This window comes from Ornithorhynchus anatinus, chromosome 15, assembly GCF_004115215.2.
Source record: "Ornithorhynchus anatinus isolate Pmale09 chromosome 15, mOrnAna1.pri.v4, whole genome shotgun sequence".
Taxonomy (NCBI): Eukaryota; Metazoa; Chordata; class Mammalia; order Monotremata; family Ornithorhynchidae; genus Ornithorhynchus; species Ornithorhynchus anatinus.
The window spans coordinates 23,401,706-23,423,915 of record NC_041742.1 but is presented as its reverse complement, the minus strand read 5'-3'; the positions used below and the strand labels follow the sequence as shown (position 1 = coordinate 23,423,915).

The window sequence follows — 22,210 nt, the reverse complement described above, 5'->3', positions numbered from 1 at the left end:
ATATTCGGAAAGAAATTACAGAATTAAGACTTCATGTAAGTATATTGGTAGAGAATATTGTTTGACAAATATTTTCAAATTGCATGATGCCTGCATTCAATAAGTATTAAGTAATTAGTCAGGTTTTCCCCATGAGTTGACTGCTCCCTAGAGCAGTTTGGTTTTGGTTTCGGGTTTTTTTTTTTTTAATTCTCTAGTTTGCCAGAGGTCTTCTATGATTTCTTCCACCCCAAAAATTAGAGGCAGAAGACTGTAAGCCCTTTCTAGACTGTAAACTCCTTATGGTGAGGAAGAAAAAAAAGTCTTGTAACTGTTGTACTCGCCCAAGTGCTTAATAGAGTGCTCTGCACACAGTAAGTGATCAAATACCATTTGATAGACTGAAGGTGCAAGAAAAGGGAGAGTACAGCTTTCGTTTTTAGTTAGAATTAGTAGCTGAGGTGAGGGAGCGAGTTAGAAAGAATTAATGGTGGTGGGTAGGCTTGGTTGTCTGGGATCCGACTTGATAAGTAAAGAGCTAACTCTTAGTTTGGAAAAGTTATGGAGGAAGGTTGTTTTTCTCTAAAGTTACTGCTGCTGCCGCTAAAGCCCTCAGTACCCAGTCGCCTGCAGCACCAGTTTCTGGATTCCCTGGAGAAAGACCCACTTCCCAACGGCCTTTGAGAAACACAACCCTAAACTAAGTTGGACACTTGGGAAAGTGGGATGTCTCTTTTGGGTCACTAAGTTACTATTATAGTTCAGGAGTAACTTACTGAATAGAACCCCTGGTGTGGAAAGACTGTTTTTCCAAGAGTCCAACTCACTCTTGGGAAAATCCTGGCACATTCAGGCTGAACAAATATATTGGTGCTGAACTCACTTGGCTCTTCAGATGCTTCTCCCTGCAGTTCCCTCTTGTATTTAAGATTATATTGGAAAGTTTGTGCTATCGGACCATTTTATTTGAAAAACTCATTCCTTTTTTGAATACGTCTTTCTCGAAATGTTAACCGACTTAAAAAAATGCAGAACCCTAGCGACCGATATCACTGTTTTGAGATGAATGTATGCAGGGACACACTTTGCAAGCTTCCATTTGTTACTCTCTCTGGCTGGTCAGTGCCTCAGAGTTGTAGCTTTTCCCGAGCAGATTGCACAAGGGATGACAAAAATGGTGATGTCTAACCATTTAGACGGCATGTTTAGTTGCAATCAATTGTGATCTAGCTTCCATTTGATTATCTAGGGTCAAGAATGGCTCGCTAGCCTTTCCCCCTGGATTTTTGCTTCCCAACAACCCATTTGGCAGTTTTTCAGGTAATAGTCACTGTTGATGGATCTGGCCAGTAAACCTGTGTACTCAGTATGATATTCTTTGCTTCAGAGCCATGGGTTTTCTAACCCCAAACAACCTACATAATCTCTCATTAACTGAATGAATACCACCTTGAATTTATAAGAACTGTCTTCACGTTTCACCGTAAGCCAAAAACTTTCCCGTTTTTTGAATGAATCATTTAAAATGAAGAGTTGCTGCGCTTGTGCTTAGTCTTAGTTTGTTGTTATTCAAATTGTGTAACATGCAGAACTTTTGGGGGGAACTCATCAAAGTTGGCTTTATGCAAGTCTTTTAACTTAGCACCCCTGGTGGGCCCTAAGTTTCAAACCGTATATATTTTCTTTTTTTACTGAAAATGGTTTAATCAACAGAATACTGTTTTATGAAATTGAGAATTTAGGTTTCTCTCATGTGGACTCATCTTGATAATAAAAAACTAAAAAGTCCTAAAATGGACTTTGTTGAACTGTGGGGGTTGACATATCAGGTACAGTAGGGTCAGTACTGATGATTTAAAAAACCGCCAAAATATTAATTTTGTTTCCATTAAAGTGCACAGTTTAATTTATGATGAATTCTTTTGCACTTGAGCTTGTTTCTTCATTTTGGAGATGCATGCTTTAAATACAAAGCTTCAAAATCTAACAACTCTGACATTGTTAAAAAATATTTTGGAATTTCAAAATCTCTTCCAATGAGTAATTTATTTGAAAATTCATGAGGACTCAGCTTGCTTGCCGACATAACTCACAGGTTGCTTAGATATTTTAAAAAACAGATTACTGATTTTAACTGAATGCAATGCCAAGGACTGATTAATTTTTATATACAGATATTTTGTGGTGGTCTTCCTTAGTCTGCATTTAAAAGCAGAATTTATAAAAGGAAACATCATTCTTTAGATAATGCACCAATTAAAGCCCTTTTAGGGGCTTATTGGGGAGAAAAACACCAAGAGGAAGATCTTAAAATTAAACTATTTTAATGTTTTTACTTTAGTTCTGTTTTCCTAACAGAACCTCCAATGAAATACCACAGTATTAAAAAAAAACACAAAAAAAAACAAAGACACAACTATCCTTTTAGATGATAATCAGTAATCTCTTTAATAACTATATACATTGCCTCATCCAGCCCCTTAGTGACATAAAAACAGTAAAAAGGTAGTTTTTCCATTTGCTAGGGCAGTAGGAGTTTGCAGAGTCCAGACTAGCAGTCGAGTGGATTTGCATCGGTCTTCAGAGGTTTGGCAAGGGCCCAAACATTAGGAATAAAGTATCTTCAGAAGCCTGTTAATTGAATTCTGGCCACATTTAAGGTCCCACCCCTGCAATCACTGAATCCTGTTAACTTAGTCGAGTGACAACCTGCTGCTGATCAGATTAGTAAAATATTCCATGTTGGTGACCTGGTCGCTTCCCAACTCAGCCCTGCCAGGACCGACTGCCTAGGAAGAGCGTATGGAAAGGTTCCGGCGAAAACTGCATGCACTTGACTTCTATCAGGCCCTCCCTCCCAGGGGGAAAGATTCAAAACACATTCTGATCCCCGAAGGCTTCCCTTGCTGGGGTGAGGTTGGTAAAGCACCAGGTAACAACTTTTATTGCATAACGACATGGGAATTTTGTCCACATTCCCCCTCCTCGACATAAACTCTATGATTAGAGCTGGCGCATATGAGATTTTCACTGTGAGATACTTAAAGAGAGGTTCAAACTTATTTTTTTGAAGTATTTTAACAAGCCTCCACGGTATTCATGTCTCCCAGCATTGCGAGAGAACGCGGGTAGATTGATATTAAACTGTCTCTGTGGCTAGGATTTTCCGTATGCAATTATGAAAATTAAAGTTTTATTCAAAGAACAGAGTGGTTTGGGGTCATTCTTTGGTTTGACAATCACTTATTTTTTCTTGAATTCTGGTATTCGGGGGAGTCATTTGACATTCCACTGTTAATGTTGTTTGTACAGTAAGTTCGTATATTAAAGGGTTATTTTTAGATGGTTAATTACTGGGCGGAAGACGCTGTGAGGTGTACCTGAGTTAAGCCTTGAGCCTGTAAAATAGATCTGAGAGTGTCTGGCCTCTTGATAGAATTGAAATTTTACCTTCAGACTCTTCTGGCTATGTCCCTTTTCTTAAAGCCTTATTTGGCATTACTGTGCCTCAGTGAGGTGTTTGCTATCAGAAAGAAGGCTCTCTTGTGTAATACGGGATCCAAATTAGACATCTCAAGTATTGTCATTCCGAGTTCACATCACCATCAAAATAAATGTTAGCCATGAGAGCCTCGATAACAGGATCACCAAGTGCTAGAGTTTAAAATAGCTGTCATCTGATACCAATAATGACCTGGTGAAATTTTGCAGCCCTCGGGAGGCTATACAGAAAGTGAACCAAAATGGAGGACTGTCCTATGTCCCTTGGTTTTAAGAACATTTTTGTTACGATTTTTGCTGCCTTTTTTTTCTTTAAGCTTTTAATTAAAGTGTTTTTGGCTCTATTAACCCATTTCTATATTGTCAAGGGGAACAAAAAGGAGGCTGCCAGGATAGCAGAAGAAATCTATGGAGGAGGTAAAATATTTGTGTGTGTGTGTGTGTATATATATATATAAATTGTAGTCAGAGTAATTAGCTAATTGTGATTGCTATAAAGATTTGATGTTGCTCTTTAGTTATGGGCTCAAGAGATTAAATGTATACCATTTTAAGCATATAAGTGGGGTTACCATGAGAACATTTAATATGTGGAATTTTTCTCAGCCATGCTGCATGATAACAGTGTGAAACATTAACAGTTAACACTGACAATTGCCTGCATGATCTTTCAAAAGAAGGAGTAGATAGTACATAGAACTGTTATTCCTAAAAAGTGCATTAGGAAGCCATGTTGTTTAGCAAACTAAAATGCGGAGATTTTACAGTAGTTCTAGGTTTCAGATGTCACCATGTGAAATTTCTTCAATAGACTACTGTTATTGATGGATTTATTTCACTTGCAGTTTGGAATTCTTTCCAAGAAGTTAGAAAAATAGGTAGAAAAGCCCTTAAACTCCCTTTCTCTTCCTCTTCCTTACCCACATCCCTGAAGAGGATTTAATTTTAAAAGTAGACTATATCTTTACAGTAACGTTAAATATTTATTAAAATAGTTCCCTTTAAGCATAATTTATGGTTTAATTAACTTTTTCATGCACCTTTCTATTTTGGTACTTGCAAAGGTTATTGATTACATCATGCTTTATCTGGAAGTATCCACTCTCAAATTTCTAAACAGGATACCTTTTCGAAATGGGCATGTGATGTGTGGCTGCTAGTGCCCTAGAAAGTGTTTCACAGTGGCGGAAAGAAGTGTCAATTCTCTGTAACCTTCAGATGAAACAGTAGAAATGCTCAATCTAATTGGAGAAACCAAGCAGAAATATGAAGTTCAAGCAACAATATCCAGTGTGTGGAAAGAGATTTCTTTTGGGGACTACATTTGTCATTCAATTCAGGGAGGTAGGTTGCCTTGAACAGTCTGCAAATTCACCATTGTTTTTTATTTCCGAATTATGCATGTCAGGTTAAAATGTGATTGACTAGGTTAAAAGACCCTCAAAAAGAGAGAAGTGACTAATCTAATGATCTCCCTAGCATCATGTACATGCCCACTACCTGCTCAGTAATAATGTGTTCTTATCTGTTTTAAAATAAGCACTTAAAGTTTAAGTCAGGAATTAGTCAAGTTATTTAAAACAATATATTTTCCGGTGTATTATCTCCAAGTAAGAGTTTTTTAAAAAAAAAAAAATCATTAAAGCCATATCAGATTTCTGGAGAGGCCATTTAAAATTAATACAGTCCTTAAAATATTCATGATTTTTTCCTTGTAAAATTTGAGGAGCTCAGAAGTTTATGTATGTTGTTCTTTCTTTGCAATGGCAGTCCCTAGAGGCTAAGTCCAGAGGCGTCCCTCCAGGAGAAGAGTCATCCCCATATCCCCGTTTACTCCGTTCCTTTGCCCCGTACTCAATCCCTGGACTGGATCCAAGTCCCTGGAAGGAAATTAGCTTCCATGATGGACCTGCACGGTGTTGTATTCTATGGTATAAATCGGCAACGCTTTAAATTTGTGTCTTGTCTTCCTTAAGTGGAAAATTCCTTTAACTGCATAAGCTCATTTATAATGTCAAATTCTTAGAGGCCACTAGCTGTCCTTCTGACACCCCGGCTCGTGCTCAGTCCACTAGGCCACAGTTCTCAATACTTCAGTGTACTGTTTCTTCTTGGCCCTGATAAAAGACTGAGAAGAGGTGGGTTACTGCATTTAAGCTTCCTTGCTTAGTCATTATTAGTTATCAGTCCTTTATGGGGAGAGGTGGGCAACTCTGATTGAGACGGTGGGGAATATTTTGAAGTCCAGTATAGCATTATTCAAGGTTCCCTGCCTGGTTTCTGGCTGAGCTTGCCTCTACTCTCTTAGTCTCTCTGGGCAAGTCACTTAACTTCTCTGTGCCTCAGTTACCTCATCTGTAAAATGGGGATTAACTGTGAACCTCACATGGGACAACCTGATTACCCTGTATCTCCCCCAGCACTTAGAACAGTGCTCTGCGCATAGTAAGCGCTTAACAAATACCTACACCAACCAATTCTCCCCCACCCCCGATCCGTAAATGGCATACTTAGTCTAATGCACTGTACCCTCAGCTATCTGAAACTAACCTCTCCCCCTCACAGCTCCCCCCCCCCCCATACACACCTCTTCCTTCTGGTTTTTAAAGGGAAGAGTTGGCTAGTGGAAATTGGAGATGGAGACAAGCTGGCTGCTTGGAAAGCAATGCTGTAATACCTGGGTTTTGAGCAGAATTTGGGCCCTATTTCAACTCTCCCAGCTTTCCCAAGCGCTTAGTTAAATGCTCTGCACTCTGTATGCATTCAGTAAATACCATTGTTGGATTGATTGATTTGGTCAGAGATCCTCTGGCCTGGTAGAGTAGCCTGGGCTTTCACTCTTCTTTGTTCCCTCCGTCTGCAGTCAGTCAGTGGTATTTGAGTGCTTACTATGTGCAGGGCACTGTACTATTTATCGGGATTATGTTGTCTTGTTTTTGTCTGTCTGTCTCCCCCTATTAGATTGTAAGCCCGTCATTGAGCAGGGGTTGTCCCTATCTGTTGCCCAATTGTATATTCCAAGCGCTTAGTACAGTGCTCTGCACACAGTAAGCGCTCAATAATTACTATGGAATGAATGAATGAAGCCCTTGGGAGAATACTGTACAGCAGAATTGGTAGATGCAGGGATTGCTGCTTAAACTTAATCCCTGGCAGGACATCTCAGATGGCCACTCAAGTGGACATAGGAACAGTGTGTTCTTGGGCAGGTGAACACATTCTCCTCCCTTAGAGTTCTTGGGATCTGCCCCGTTTGAGAATTTTGACATCTGCTCTGCCTCTATGTAGACGGAGAGTTGGGAGGAGTTGAGTTGAAGGGTACGGTGCTGACCCAGCACTGGAAACATTTAAATTTTGAATCAAACAACCCATTTTTACTCATCTGCCACACACCTCATCATGAGCGAGCAAACAAGTTTGTTGAATAAGCTAAACTCTTATCAAAATATATGTGTAACTGAGGAATGCAGAGCATCTGCCAAAAACTTAAAAAGACTTCACTTTTAAATAAAATTATTTCTGCTAACAGCTTAAAGAATTCACATGACAAACTGAAAAATTGTTAGATTTTCCCTGAAAGGGGTGGAAACAAATACCTGAGGGCCAAATAATATTTAGTCCTTATTTGTCCACAAACACAAATTTCAAAACTGCAACAAGGAGGGAGCCGTGACAGGGCGGAATCTGATGACACGTTCAGCGGATGGCATGGGTTGTAGAATGTGTTTTTTGGAAAAATCTGTCACATGATATACTTAAAGGTTATATAATTAAATGTAAGAGAACAATATATCTAGTGTGATTAGTTCCTTAAGAGATTAGATGAATCACTCATGCGTAGTGAAACTTGTTTCGACTCATTGGATTTCATTATTAAGGAGGGTAAAAAGTAGCTTGCAGCAGGTAATTCATAGGAAATGCTGTTAAACTGAAATATCAAGGGTAGGACAGGTCAGCCATTTTGGTAGACATTTCGAAAATTAAACCATGCGAACAGTTCTGATAGTGAGTTTCTTACTTTACCAGAGATGCTTTCCAGAAATTTGACCCTCTTTTCTGATTGTTGCGCCAGAAATTAGGAAACACCTTCATTTTAGCAGCAGATTTCAAGTGCAGCTATTTTTCTTTAAGGGGCCTAGGAAAGTTCTTCAGTAATCAAATCTGTTTAAGGCCTATTGGGCGATCTTTATTTTATACATCAGATGCGGAGCAAAGGAGTCAGGGAAGAGGAGTTAATAATAATAAAAAAAAATGAATGAGCTCAGTTCTGTCTAGGCATGAGGCCTAGGAAAACCTTCTCAGCTCATATGGCTCCTCTCAGGCAGGGAGAGTTTTTCTGCTGACCAGTTAAGCCTTTTTTAAGAAACATTTTTAGGTTTTTTTTAGTTTTTTTTAATGGTATTAGTTAAGAACTTGGTATGTGCAGGCACTGTACTAAATCCTGTGATAGATGGGAGATAATCAGGTTGGACACAGTCCCTGTGTCACATAAGCCTCGTAACCTTAATCCTTGTTTTACAGATGCGGTAATTGAGGTACAGAGAAGTTAAATGACTTGATCAGGGTCACTTAGCAGTCAAGCGGAGTCGGAGTTAGAGCCCAGTTCCTTCTGACTCTCAAGTCCACGCTCTGTCTCCGAGGCCACGCTGCTTCTTGTTCAATTCCCAGCTTTGAAGATACCCACCATAAGTTTTCTGAGTAATAGGAATCTACCAATGAGTGATAGGGAGCTGAGAAAATTCTAGAATTCTTTTTTGAGTAGTGGTCTCCAACAGTTTTTTTCCCCCCAAAACAGTGGGTTAGATCATGGATTTTAAAATCTGAATACAATTTAAAAGGCTGTTAATTTCAATACTGGCTGCTGCTTATTGCTGAAAGCAGTCTAAGGGCCTGTTAGCTCCAAGTGGCCTGGTGTCAGTTACCTTGGGGATTAGCTCTTTTTTTGGTTTTGTGTCAATTGCCCAGTGGGAGGAGGGATTTCCCAAAACACTACTCCTCTCCTCAGTTGATTGACTGAGCAAGCAGCATGGCCTAACTAATAAAGCATGGGCATAGGAGTCAGACTTGGGTCTTAATCCTGCTTCCTCTACTTCTCGTCTGTGTGCCTCAATTACCTCATCTATAAAGTGGGGATTAAGACTGTGAGCCCCATGTGAGACAGATTCTGTGTCCAACCCAATTTGCCTTTATCCAGAAAGCACTTAGTACTATTCCAGGCACATAGTAAGTGCTAAACAGACATCACAATTATTATTGGTCCTTATTACCTTTTCACCAAGAACTGCCCCGTGTGCAAGGTTCTTTGTTCTGGAGCTGTCTCTCCAAGAGCTTGTCAAGACCTGCAATTCCTTCTTCCTGCCCCAAAGCCAGGCCAGCCTGAGCCTGTTGTGCCATTCTGGGGCCCAGCCTAGACCCACTCAAGATGAAGGTCCAGGTGTAATTTCAAAGCAGATAAAATGTTGGGGAAGGAAGTACCACAACTTCTCTTTGAAAACCCTATTCAGTTATCACATCACAGGGATCGTCTCTGCTACTGCCTCAGCCAAAGGGATTTGGGGATGAGCCAGGAAAATAGTATGAAGCAGTGCTTACTAAAAGCACGTAACATCAGCCAGAAGATGAGTGATAATGAGTAACAGTGGCTTGCTCCTCATTCTTCTGACACCTAGCTACATGAAGAGAGGCATGGCCAAGAGCACAGAGGGCAGAAAATCTGATTAGGCTTTAGGAAGCAACTGTCCTTGCCGGAGACTAAACCTGATGAGTTTTCCAATTCAGTTTCTGATGAAAAATCTAAAGGTGCATCACCCACCAGCGTGAGGCAAAAGTTTTAACTCCTGGACAAATGGTATCATGAGATTGCTCATGTCTCATAATCCAACAAGCAGGTTTTGGGCTAGCTCATTGGCCAAGGGTAGTTTAGGAAAGGAATACATTAGTGAGACTGATCATTAGATGAATTAGAAACAAGGAAACATTGTAATAGTTCCAGCCATAACAACCAATGCTGTGATTGAGAATGATGTCAATTGAGTGATTTAGACAGTAGAAAAAATAGGAAAGAACATCAGAAATAATGCTGAAAGTCAAATAGTAATTACATTACTACTAATAATTGTGGTATTTAAATGCTAACTATGTGCCAAGCACTTTAATAATAATGTTGGTATTTGTTAAGTGCTTCCTATGTGCAGAGCACTGTTGTAAGTGCTGGGGTAGATACAGGGTCATCAGGTTGTCCCACATGAGGCTCACAGTCTTAACCCCCATTTTACAGATGAGGTAACTGAGACACAGAGAAGTGAAGTGACTTGCCCACAGTCACACAGCTGACAAGTGGCAGAGCCAGGATTCGAACCCATGACCTCTGACTTCCAAGCCCAGGCTCTTTCCACTGAGCAACGCTGCTTTACTGAGTGATGGGGTAAATATAAGATAATGAGGTCTTACATGGACTTCACAGTCCAAGCTGGAGGAAGAATAGGAATTGTACAGAGAAGTTAAGTGACCTGCTCCATGTCACAGAGGTAAGTGGCAGTCAGAATTAGAACTCAGGTCTTGTCACTCCCAGGTTCTTTCCATTAGGCCACCTTGTTTCTCTGAGAGGATTTTTGTGCTCAGTCTGTTTCTGAGACGGGGAAAAACTGCTTCTTCTTTACTAACACTCTTACTTCTTTCCTTACACTCTTGCCAGATACAAGAAACATTGCCATTCATCCTCCTATATATAAATTAATCATTATGTTATTGGCATTTGTTCAGTTTACTGTCTTTTTTTTGAGGTTCATCAAAATACCTTAGAGACATTGCCTCTTTGTTTTCTTCTAATATTGATTGAGCAATCCCTGGATAAATGACTCTATGCTGGGAGGGCTAATAAATTCACCCATTATTTCTGAGGAGCAATTAGGGACAGGAATTCACTTTCATTTTCCAGATGGGTAAGCCTATACACAGTCAAGGAGAAGGAATGGGCTACCTTAAAGGCCTCAGTTGGAATTGTTTCAATCTAGTTGTTCATTCTTTAGCCTTTATGGTACAGCACTTTAGGGGAATAGATAAATACCTGAATAGAATCTGGTTATTTTAGATAACTTTGATGGACTCTCCCTCTAGGAATGGCAGGCGAGCCTCGGGCCTCTGATACAGAGCAATTGAAGATAGGGCTAGTGGTTTGTGTGTTCCACTCACATTCTCTTCCTGGCCAGGCCCGGATAAATGTAACAGTGGTTTTAAATCTCCTAAGTGACTAATTCACATTTGGCTGCCAGATCTGTGTAACCAAAGTGAAGGGTTGGTTGCACAATTGACTATGCAATCATGAAAAGAATTGGTTGAATTATTAGAGCTATTACCTAGGCTTATAGTTTGTCCTTTTCCCCCGCCCCAGCCCCAAATTAACTGTTTACATTATGTAGCATTCTCTTGAGTCGGACACTTTGTAGATGCATGAATTTGTTCAACTCGTTTAGGCACTTCAGAGTATTGGAGATATAATTTACTAAATGACTGCCTCTGCCCTGAATCTGAGATTGCTCCACACAGATTGCATAGTTGGGAGTTTGTCCACTTGGATGATTCAACAAAGGGGAATTTGTATCTCTTCTATACTGCCAGTGATTACACATTCCCCTTATAGTTTCTGGATAAGGTGATGAAATTGCTAGGTTCTTGTTGGATTTGTTGATTTTTTTTTTCTCGTGTGTGTGTTTCAGATTGTTGGGCTGATCGATCACCACTTCATGAAGCTGCATCTCAAGGACGCCTGCTGTCCCTCAAAAATTTACTTGCACAGGTAACTTGAGAATTGTTTTGAGATTTTTCATGAATTCCTTGCAGCTTATCCTAAAATAGAACATTATCATGCATAAGCTTCAGTCGGGCCACAGCTCAATTGTATCTATCTTTTGAGGTATTCATTCACTCTGCTCCTACTCCTCCCTTTTCTCTCTCATCTCTCCCAACTTTATTCCCCTCCTGTGTATCTCTTCTTGCTCTCTCCATAATAATTTCCCTCCCATTTCTTTCTCCTGTACATTTGTATGCCTGTGATTTGCTTCCTACTCTCCTGCCTTCATTCATTGCTTTCTCAAATTCCACTTCAAACCCGATTACAGAAGAATACAAAGACCATCACATCCCTTGGAGATTTCCTTCACCCTGATAGTTACTGTGGGACTCCTCTAATTCTCAGAACATAAAAATATCTCTAAAGTGGTTTGAAGGTATGCCATATGGGACATGGACTGTGTCCAACCTGGTTAGCTTGTATCTACCTCAGTGTTTAGTAAAGTGCCTGGCATGTAGTAAGAGTTTTACAAACACTTTTGGGAAAAAATAATATCTAGGTACTGTAAAAGCCTCAACTTGTCCTGTAGGAGTTCATGGGAAAGAATTGAAAATGTCACTAACTGCCCACCTCTGAAGAACGAGCAGTGAATCATGCATAAATTAGAATATTTATTTCCTTCTGGTGGGTTCAGAGATAATAACTAGAGTGAAATGTGGATAAATGAAATCCAAGTATGCGCTGGACAAGAATCTTTTTAGAAAATGGTCATATTTCAAACTGGAAATCTTTACCTGCCCTTTCTGGTTACTACTTATAATCAGAGTTATAAAGGTCTTATTCATATGAAACAATATACTCAAACTGGAAATCTTTACCTGCCCTCCCTGGTCACTACTTATAATCAGAGTTATAAAGGTCTTATTCACATGAAACAATATTACTCACTTGGCTTCTAAGCGATATTTGCCACATATTCTATCCCTTTGCAAAAATAACATTTTAAAAATTATCTTTAGTTCATTCTTAAAAATTACCATTTTACTATTTTTGTGAGCAGCTGTGTCTGCCAACTCTGTTCTGTCGCACTCTCCCAAGTGCTTAGCACAGTGCTCTGCCCCCAGTCAGTGCTCAGTAAATATCATTGATTGAAGTAATTTAAACCTTGGCTCATTTTAAGATTTCCAACTTAAGAAATGGAAGTATTTGTTTTTGAGAAGTGGAAGTTTAACCTTTTTGACAAATTCCACCTTTTAAAAAACTTACAAAAGCAGTAATGATGACTTACCAGCAGAAAGCAATATCAGTGGAGGAAGCCAGCCACTGCATACCTCTTCAGTAGGCCAGATACTGCTACCTAAGTTTGCAGCATTTTATCCCTGAAAGCCCATATGGGTTATAAGTGCTTGTAGATGATCCCTTAATTTCAGCCTTTACTGAAGATTCATTGGTCCTGATAGAGTGTAAGGAAGGCGAGAGGAAATTGCATCAGAGTTTAATTTTCAATAATGTCACACTTGCCTCCTTATTTAATCTTAATGACTAGTCCTAATGTTTGCTGCTATAAGCCCTGTCAGTTTTTACAGAATGGAAATGTGTTGGCAGCTAAGTCAATTTCAGACACTCCACTGCTTTTTTCCCCAAACATATTAAGCCAGGAAGAGATTGTATTAAGTGAAATTTCTGTGGTTACCACCATTTCTCTGGTTCACGGGATCTAGGTCTTCCCTTAGAACCGTCTCCAGCACACTGCTGCCATCTTGTGACCTTGCTGCTTTAAGTTGCTTGGGTTTCTGTGAAGTCAACCTAACACAGGGAGAGGAAAAAACAAATAGTTCCATCTTGTTTTTTGAGTACTTACTGTGTGCAGGGCACTATTCTAAACCCTTGGAACGGTACAACAAAACAATATAACAGCCATGTAGTATTTAACTAAATACTTAAGTGGTACCAAAATACCCATTTGCAAGCATGGTATTGCAATTTTTCCTGAGAGCTCTTTTATATCGCCTCTATAACTGGCAGACAATATTCACCTTTTGACAGCGATAACCTTCAGATTAGGAAATGACTTTTTGTGGTCACTCTCGGTGTTTCGAGGGTGGCTTAACGCTTTCTCGTGTTGCTTGTAGGGGAAGGATTAGTCTCTGATTTGTGCCTCTTTCTGGTATTGATAAAACCAAAGCACAACATTCATGTCAAGATAAATATATCAGTTGTTATGCTAACTTTTTGAAAGACACAGTTGCATATATAAATAGAAGCATGTTTCTTTCACATGGTCATAGGGCTTTTGTCAGTGAGGTTTGTATGGTCACTGGGTTATTTGAGTTATTAAATATTCCAGAATTTAAAGCTTTAAAGGCTAAGCCCCTAGCTTGTCTTAATTCTGGCTATTGAACATTCTCTAATGCTAGAATTACGGTGAGAGAAAACAGTCAAATGTTGGTCTGGTTACCAAGCTCCCTTCTAGATATTTAATCTCCCTTTCCAACTCAGGGTACATGCTGCTTTGTAAGCATTGCTAAAGAGTTTGTATAATGCCCTTTGTGTATGAAATCCACTAAAGAACTAGAAAGAGAGGTAGAGGTATGGACTGTGTAACTGGTATATTTCTGTTGTTTTTATATCCAGTCACCTTCTTTCCAAATTGCAGGGAGTCAACGTGAATCTTGTGACCATAAACCGGGTCTCCTCTCTCCATGAGGCCTGCCTTGGTGGCCATATGGCCTGTACAAAAGTCTTACTGGAGCATGGTGCTTCTGTGAGTACACTGGTAGATCTTAGATACTGGCAGTCTGCTTGGGAGGACACCGTATTGTGTGATTTTTACTCTGTCTTTAGATGAATCTAGCTACCTCATGGAAAAGTCCTTTTGGAAGTGCTCCTTAAGGCCTGATGGGCAGGCATGAGCTTAGGTTTTAGCTTTCTCAAAACCCTAATTTAGCTGTGCCAGACCAGATGATGAGGTATTGGAATAGCCTGTTGTCATATCAGTCGTTTGGTATCGATTGAGCACCTCCTGTGTGCAGAAACTGTATTAAACACTTGAGAGAGTGCAACTAGTAAACCTGATCCCTGCCCTTGAGAAGCTTATAATTAGTTGTATTTATTGGGCACTTACTGTGTGCAGAGCACTGTACTAACCACTTTGAAGAGTGCAATACAGCTGAGTTGGTAGAAAGTGGCATGGCCGTTGGCACTGTCTCCGAATCTTGCACCCCTCAATCCCAGTTTGGATTTTAGGAAAAGTTGGTCCTTCTAAGTTAAAATACATCTGTCTCATTGTAGGTCAATGGAGTCACTGTGCATGGGGTCACACCTCTCTTTAACGCTTGTTCGAGTGGAAGTGCAGCTTGTGTCCAGTTACTGCTCGAATATGGAGCCAAGCCACAGCTAGCTGATCACCTGGCTTCACCCCTCCATGAGGCAGTGAAGAGAGGTAAATTAGAATTTGGGTTTAGGAAAATACAAAAATCCTTGATGTCTGGTTTAATCTTTTCCTACTCTCACGGTGGCTTCCCGTATTACCCCACGATGAAAATATTATTGGCTGCAAATACATCCAGTCACTTAGTCGCAACCCCAACTTTGAGGGAAACGAGAGTTATGTTTAGCCTGCCTTCCACCTGTTGTCTGGGATGGTAATCGTTATGGTAGTTATTAAATCTTAGTATGTGCCAAGCACTGTGGTAGACACAAGATATTGAAATCAGACACAGTCCCTGTCCTTCTCGGGTTTCACAGTTTAAGATGTAGGGAGAACAAGGATCTTATTCCCCATCTTACAGAAGCGGAAATGGAGGCCCAGGAAGGTTAAGGGAGTTGTCCGAGATCAACACAGCAGGCTAGTGGCCAAGCTGGGATTAGAACTCAAGTCTCCTGAGTCCCAGGCCCATACTCTTTCAACTAGACATATAGATTAGCGAGGGAGAGAGAGGAAGATCTGTTCCTATGGCACCTGTCATGTTGGCATGAGGGTCTCTTGTATTCACCAGGTCACAGAGAATGCATGGAGATTCTGCTGGACAATGATGTCAATATTGACCAGGAAGCCCCTCTTCACGGCACTCCGCTCTATGTGGCCTGCACATACCAGAGGACAGACTGTGTCCGGAAGCTACTGGAGCTAGGTAACTAGTGGAAACGTTTTTGTAACAGGGAAATTAACTTTTGAAACTAGGCAGAGGTCAGCCTGAATGAATGATTGAAATAATCCATTAATGGTATTTAACTGAGCTGCTTACAGTTTGCAGAGGCTGTACTAAGCACTTGGGTGAGTACATACAGAAGAGTTGGTGGACACATTAATTTATATTAATGTCTGTCTCTCCCTCTAGACTGTAAGCTTGTTGTAGGCAGGGAAAGTCTCTTGTTACATTATACTCTCCTAAGTGCTTCGTACAGTGCTCTGCATGCAGTAAGCGCTCAATTAAATATGATGGACCAACTAACATTCCCTGCCCACAAGGAGGTTATAGACTAGAGAAAGAGACAAACAGTAAAATGATGGGTGGAGGTCAGTCACACCCATTATCTCCTAAGCCAGAGTCAGTGCTTGCCCAACCAAACCATTGGCTGCAAGCCCATGAGAGGCTTTGCTTCTCTACCTGTGCAGTGGCCAAACTGAGGTGGTGAAACCCACAGCACCAGTGGTGGAGATGGGTGTTTTGTTTTAGCCCTCCAGCGTCACCTCCCTGATGAGGCCCTTTGGGGCTGAAGAGTCTAGTTACTTTACAGATGCTGCGTATAGGACCAGACACGTTCGGGATCACAGAACCTGTCCTCACCCCACTGACCTCCTGCCCCTCATGCCTCAGCCTTTTTTTATGGCATTTGTAAGTGCGTACTTTGTGCCAGGCACTGTACTAAGCGCTGAGATACAAGCTAGTCAGGTTGGACATAGTCCATTTACCACAGGGGGTTTACGGTCTTAATCCCCACTTGACAGATGGGGTAATTGAGGCACAGAGAATCAACTGATCAATCAATGGTATTTATTGAGGGTTTACTAAGTGCTTGGGAGGGAAGTGAAGTCACTAGCCCGAGGTCCCACAGCAGATAAGTGGCGGAGCTGGGATTAGCACCCAGATCCTCCTGACTCCCAGGCCCCTGCTCCGTCTACTAGGCCACGCTGTTTCTGTCTAGTTGGCCACTTGATTTCCACAATTCACTTGAGCCACCCTTAACCTGAATGACTTCAGTCAGGTAACTATTCAGATAGAGAAGGGCAGTTAACCAAGAGTCTTCACTTGGTAATAGGATTCAAAAGTCACTCTTCCCAAAATGAGCACTATGGAACAAAAGATGGGATTAATAATAATCTGTTTCTGCATCCCTAAAAGTCATCTTGGTTGGGGCTGACCAGAGATTGTTTGCCCAAACTGGAATGGGCTTGGTGTTCCTCTCAGGACTAGGCTGCCTCTGGGAGGTCAGAGGGGGTTCTGGTTCATTTGAGATAAACCCTGGAATTGAACCACCGAGTGTTCACCTTAAAAATTCACTAGTTATGATAGAGGAACCTTTGATGAGACCCGACAGGACCTCAAATTTCTCATGCCTTGTGCAGCCCTCTCATAAGAACAAAATTATAGTATTTGAAGTCTAGTATTTTATGTAGTCAGTATAATAAAAGATTCTCATAAAGTGCATATAAATTTCTCTCACCCTACTTCTGCTTTTAACAGTCTGCGGGTAGGCTCATTATTTCTATGATACATCTTGGGCAGCAAACTGGCCCAGTTCTCTGCGTAAAAAGTATGGAACAGGATCCCCTTTAGGGTCATTTTTTAGAGTCTCTTAATGATTACAGTTGTGGACTGAGGTGGAATTCATAGCAATAATGCAGTATTCCTTTTTAAGGAGCCAACGTTGACCTAGGCAAATGGTCCGATACCCCCCTCCATGCTGCGGCGAGGCAGTCCAGTGCCGAAGTCATCCACCTGCTGACAGATTACGGGGCCAGTTTGAAATATAGAAACTCTCAAGGGAAATGTGCTCTAGACCTGGCAACTCCCCAAAGCAGCGTGGAACAGGCCCTCCTGCTTCGGGACGGTAAGCTCCCCTGATTGCATTTCCTCTTTGGGTTCTTTTTGATGATTTGGCTTCTGTCTCTTTCTTTTTGCCTCTGCTACCTATTGAGCTTCTCTTTCTGACTGTTTTTTGCTTTGTGGAGAGAGTAAAGAAAACCCCTTCATCAGCAAGCTAAGTCGCATTCATTTGGTCCTCATATTTCAAATAGGATGTCGACACACTTGTACACAAGGGGTGTTACCATTGCTGATTCAGTTTTCCCCTTTACCATAGAGAGGAACATGGGGAATAGAAAGTGAGGAATAGAAGTAGTGTGGCATAGTGGATAGAGCACAGGCCTTGGAGTCAAAAGGACCTGGGTTGTATTCCTGGTTCCTCTACTGGTCTGCTGTATAACCTTGGGCAGGTCATTTCACTTCTCTGTGCCTCAGTGACCTCAGATGTAAAATGGGGAATAAGACTATGAGCCCCATGTGAGGCAGGGACTAAGTCCAACCTGATAAGCTTGTATCTACCCCAGTGCTTAGTATAGTGCCTGGGACATACTAAGCGCTTAACAGATACCTTATTTAAAAAAAAAAGGATACCTTAAGATGCCTTACCTTAACAAGATACCTTAAAAAAAAGTTCAGAAAACATGCGGAAACATCTCATCTCAAACTAACAAGTGCTTTTATGCTCAAGAACGTCCGGAAGGTTGTTGAAAATGAACAAATTTGGGGCAGCGTTGAGAATAGACACTCTACCGAAAACCCTGAGTTGAATTACTGTCCAGTTTTTGTTTACTGGCAGGTGGTTAGTCTTTGCTCTTTTTCGGCCATTATCTAAGAGGCTAATCCTGACCACACAGCTCAACCTTGTAAAGTTTTCATCTCGAAAAAATGTAAAATAAAAACTTGTTCACCCAGGGTACCACGTTTGCTGTGCCCCTTTGTTTTTTGGGTTTTTTTGGTGAAAGGAGCCCAGCTTCTGAACCTTTCAAACGAAGTCCCAAAGTGGTGGCACTTAGCAGTCCTCTGAAATAGACCAAAATACTGATAAAGTCACTCAAGCAGAGATGGAACACCTCAGCCCAGAGGGTAGGCTCCAAGCAGGTTATTCTCTCCCAGATGGATTCATTAACCCTTGTCTGAACCTTCTCACTCTGATCTCAGTCTGGAATTTGTGGAGGAGCCTTCTGTCTTTGGTGTCTCCCAAATAATTACCCGAGTGTATGGCTCCTGTGAGGTGGCACATTTCTTTTTTCCATCGAATGTGCTTCCAGATCCAAGACTTTAATGTCTCGTGAACAGATTTCTTCCCTTCCTTTTGCAAGATGACATCCCACTGTGTAAAAAAGGTCAGCTATCTCAAAGTATACTCAAGTGCTTGAAATTCCCTGGCCAACTGGGAAAGTATGTCTGCTTTGAGAGGCAGGATGGTGTAGTGGAAGAAGCACGGACCTGGATTCTAATTCCAGTTCCACTACTTGTCTGTTGTGTGATCTTGGGAGAGTCACTTAATTTATCTGAGCCTGTTACCTTATCTGTGAAATGGGAATTAAATCCTCTTTCATCGTAAATAGACTGCAAGCCCCAAGAGGGACAGGGACTGTCTCCAACCTGCTAAGTTATATCTTCCCCAGTGTTTAGAACAGTGCTTGGCACATAGAAAACACTAAACAAATGCCATTATCATTATTATCACTAATAACATTTCTAAAGAAACTTGTTAGCCAATTAGAGAAATCTCTGTGCTGTTTGGTCCCACTATTTTAACTACAGTGATTGCTTTTGATTGCTTTTTTAGATAAGATTCCTTTTACACTCAGGCATCACCGGCAATCACAGACATCAGTGGTGATGATAACTCTCTGTATCCAGTCCATTTTTATCCTGCTTCCTGTGATTTCCCATGGGTTGCATTGCCCCATAAACTTCTCACAGGCAAGAGATTGTAGATTTGCCATGGGTATAAATTGGGGCTCAAAATGCTATAAAGAATGGCCAGTGCGTATATTTTAGACAGGGTTGAACAGTTGAGTTCGATTTTGGAATCCTAGCAGCATGTTTTCCTTGAGGACTTCCTCCAGGTCCAACCAAGAGAAATCAAGAAGCCTCACAGGGGTAGGCTGGATGGCGAGCGGGAAGAGGAGGGAGATCAGGAGTGGGAAAATATAGCCCCGGGCTGGATCCGGGTCCCTCATCAGGTTGTAGAAGCTAGCTCCCCTTCTCCCTGCCTGACTCCAACTCTGAAAAGTAGCATAGTCTAGTGGTAAGAGCATGGGCCTGGGAATCAGAGGACTTGGGTTCTAATGCCAGTTCTGCCTGCTGGGTGACCTTGGGCAAGTCCCTTAATAGCTTCATGTCCGTGTCCCCATTTGTTAAATGGGGATTAAATGCATGTTCTCCCTCACCCTTAGACTCTGAACCCCATGTTGGGACAGAGACTGTGTCCAGCCGCATGATCTTGTGTCTACTCCAGGGTTCAGTCTACAGTACAGTACACACAGGATGGGTTTCTCAGATACTACTATTATAATTATCATCATATCTGCATATAGACTTCCACAACTCTGTTCTCAGAGCCTTAGCTGCTGCACTTCTGCCTGCCACAATCCGTGTTTAATAAATACTACTTGATGGGCTTACCTGTGCATGCCTCAATTTGCATGCTTTGCTCAGAGGAGATGAAAATCTATCCTAGGAGAATGGCGTCAGTGATTTCAACTGACTATGGAAAAAACCCTCCAAATTTTGCACTACAGTTAACTGCTCTCATCTACTGTTTACTCCAATCTTTCATATTTTCAACTTGCCCATGGAAAAGCCTCATCGTGGCCAATACTGCTCTGTTTTAAGAGGCGATTTCTCCCACCAAAAAAATAAACTCGGATTGAACTGTATTATAGTTCACTCTCCTCACCAATTCCATCAGCTTTCTTTAGCAAATTAAGGTTGTTTTAGGGAACCCTTTTTTTAAGTAATCTTAAAAAGGTAAGATGCTTCTTCACGTTTCTAGACAAACTTAACACATTTGCAGCTTAACAAACGTTAAGATGAATTTGCTTGGAATCGCAATTTTGAGCAGGTCATCGTACCTGGATCCCAGCAGCCCCTGCCCTTGACCGTGTTCTTTTCATACTTTTTTCTTTCCCTCTTTCCTGCAGGCCCCCCCTCACTTGCTCAGCTCTGCCGACTCTGCATCCGAAAGTGCTTGGGTCGATCGTGCCATCGTTCCATCTATCAATTGTGTCTTCCAGAGCTACTTGAAAAATTCCTCTTATATCGATAGTTGCCATCCTCCTTAAAAGTTCTTATTAATCGTGAATAGATATACGTTTGCCCCCACATAAATACTTTTCAAGGTGTTGTATTAACATCCATAGCTACCAAAGTGACTAGCTGCCAGGTTAGACTGGACACTAAGGGAGTTGCTTTCTGTTGTTTTAGAGTGAAAATAATTCTCCCAAATGTTGATGTTCTCATTAGGATTGGTCAGTACAGATATACTCAGGCCTCTGCCAAGGGACTGTGCAGACCAGAATTGATAGGTACCGTGGGAGAAATGTTGGAACTCAGAGCATCTTGTGGGGTCTCAGTCCAGATCTGGTTCCCAGTTTACTGCTGTAGCGAGGACACGGCCCTGGAAACAGCTCCACTGCAGTTCAGAGTTGTCAGTCCTCTCCGGCTGTCACCATGGTCACTTCCTCAAACTTCATCGGCCACTAAACGAGCTCCTAGCCAAAGACTGTTCACCCACCAGAAAGGTGACCATTCAGTTGGAACTTCATCCTAGGACTGGATGGTACCGACAGTACTCCTCCAGCCACTCTTCGATCCACACTGTACCGTAAGCGGCCTTCTTGCTCAGTTTTCTTGGTGGGGTCATCTCAGCTGCTTAAACACTGGGCTCAAGTTAATACTAAATGGGAAAATGATTTTGTGGACCTCTGTACACTAGCAAACACCTGAGGTCCCTCAGCACCATGGCTCATCCACCGCTCTTGTTTGTCTTCCCCAACCACATGCTTTGGCTCTTCCGTGCTATCGTTTAGTTTTTTGGCCCGGACAAGGCAGAGAGATTAAAAGGGCAAAGGAAATTCTTCCAGCTCAGTTTTAACCAGGTTCTAACATTGGCAAAAAATAATAGCTTATCTGAAGGTTTTTATTTGTGAGGTAAGTAAATGAGTGAATTGATTGTGAAGGAGAGGCTGACTTGATTATATACCATGAGCAGATCTATGTATCTGTGTTTCCTTTCCTCCCCCACCCCCCACCTCCTGATAGGGGAAAAAAAAATAGGACCTAGGAGTTTCCTCTGCTCTGGGTATCCTCTCATTCCCTGCAGTCCTAGAATGGGCAGCAGGAAAAGGAGCCCACCTCAGGGCTAGAAAATGGGGCTTGTGTATCTCCTGTGATATGATCACTGGGTTGAGGAAGATGATGATGACGTTGACTTAGAGCACAAAGGATGAGCCTCAGTCCTGACATTTTGGGACTGAGAACCTTGCTGTAAGTGTTGAGATAGATCACACTGTAACCAAAGATTTCTGCCAACAGAGATGTTGGAGATGGGACAGTGGTGGGGAAAATGAGTTTGACTCTTGGGTTGGATAGATCAAGTTTTTCTGACCATTCTCATTTCAGACCTATAGTATCCTTGAATTTTCAGGCACATGAGACTATAAAATGGTAGCTGCACTAAATTAAATAATAGTTCTGATGTGGATTCGTGACAGGAAAAAGACTAGGGGTGTAAGACAAGGTTTGGACCCGGGACTAGAAATGAATATAGAACTGTTAGACAAACACATATAATTAGTTTATTTTTTAATTGGCTCCACTGATTTTTCTTGTAGTCTGTGTTGATTTTCATAGTGGTAGAATTGCGGTATTTGGCAAATAAAGTATTCGTTTGAATCCCAAA

At 41.4% G+C, this 22,210-nt stretch overlaps 2 protein-coding genes across 6 annotated transcripts in view; both read left to right on the top strand.

Moving 5' to 3' along the window:
- Positions 1-3,184, top strand: part of PIGA (phosphatidylinositol glycan anchor biosynthesis class A) — a 10,407-nt gene extending 7,223 nt beyond the window's left edge. Inside the window, exon 6 of the mRNA XM_029079635.1 lies at positions 1-3,184. Within this exon, the coding sequence (XP_028935468.1) occupies positions 1-103 (103 nt within the window). The 3' untranslated portion in view covers positions 104-3,184.
- On the top strand, positions 22-22,210 carry ASB11 (ankyrin repeat and SOCS box containing 11). 5 transcript variants are annotated; one of them, XM_039914213.1, is made up of 9 exons: positions 22-35; positions 3,849-3,897; positions 4,699-4,824; positions 11,196-11,275; positions 13,926-14,033; positions 14,561-14,711; positions 15,268-15,402; positions 17,132-17,323; positions 20,451-22,210. In XM_039914213.1, the coding sequence occupies exons 3-9, from the start codon at positions 4,713-4,715 to the stop codon at positions 20,573-20,575; spliced, it is 903 nt and encodes a 300-aa protein (XP_039770147.1). In that variant the 5' UTR covers positions 22-35; positions 3,849-3,897; positions 4,699-4,712; the 3' UTR covers positions 20,576-22,210. The 5 variants fall into 5 exon arrangements, with proteins under 5 accessions (XP_039770147.1, XP_028935465.1, XP_039770145.1 ...); XM_039914211.1 differs by lacking the exon at positions 22-35 and adding an exon at positions 2,834-2,911; XM_029079632.2 differs by lacking the exon at positions 22-35 and having other exon boundaries at positions 1,253-3,897.

Bases quoted from the DNA above. Each gene is read 5' to 3' on its own strand.
- ASB11 (XM_029079632.2), top strand. From the start codon at position 3,723: ATGGAGGACTGTCCTATGTCCCTTGGTTTTAAGAACATTTTTGTTACG. The intron at 11,276-13,925 runs GTAACTTGAGAA...TCCAAATTGCAG, and splicing joins TCAAAAATTTACTTGCACAG to GGAGTCAACGTGAATCTTGT. The intron at 14,712-15,267 runs GTAAATTAGAAT...TGTATTCACCAG, and splicing joins CCATGAGGCAGTGAAGAGAG to GTCACAGAGAATGCATGGAG.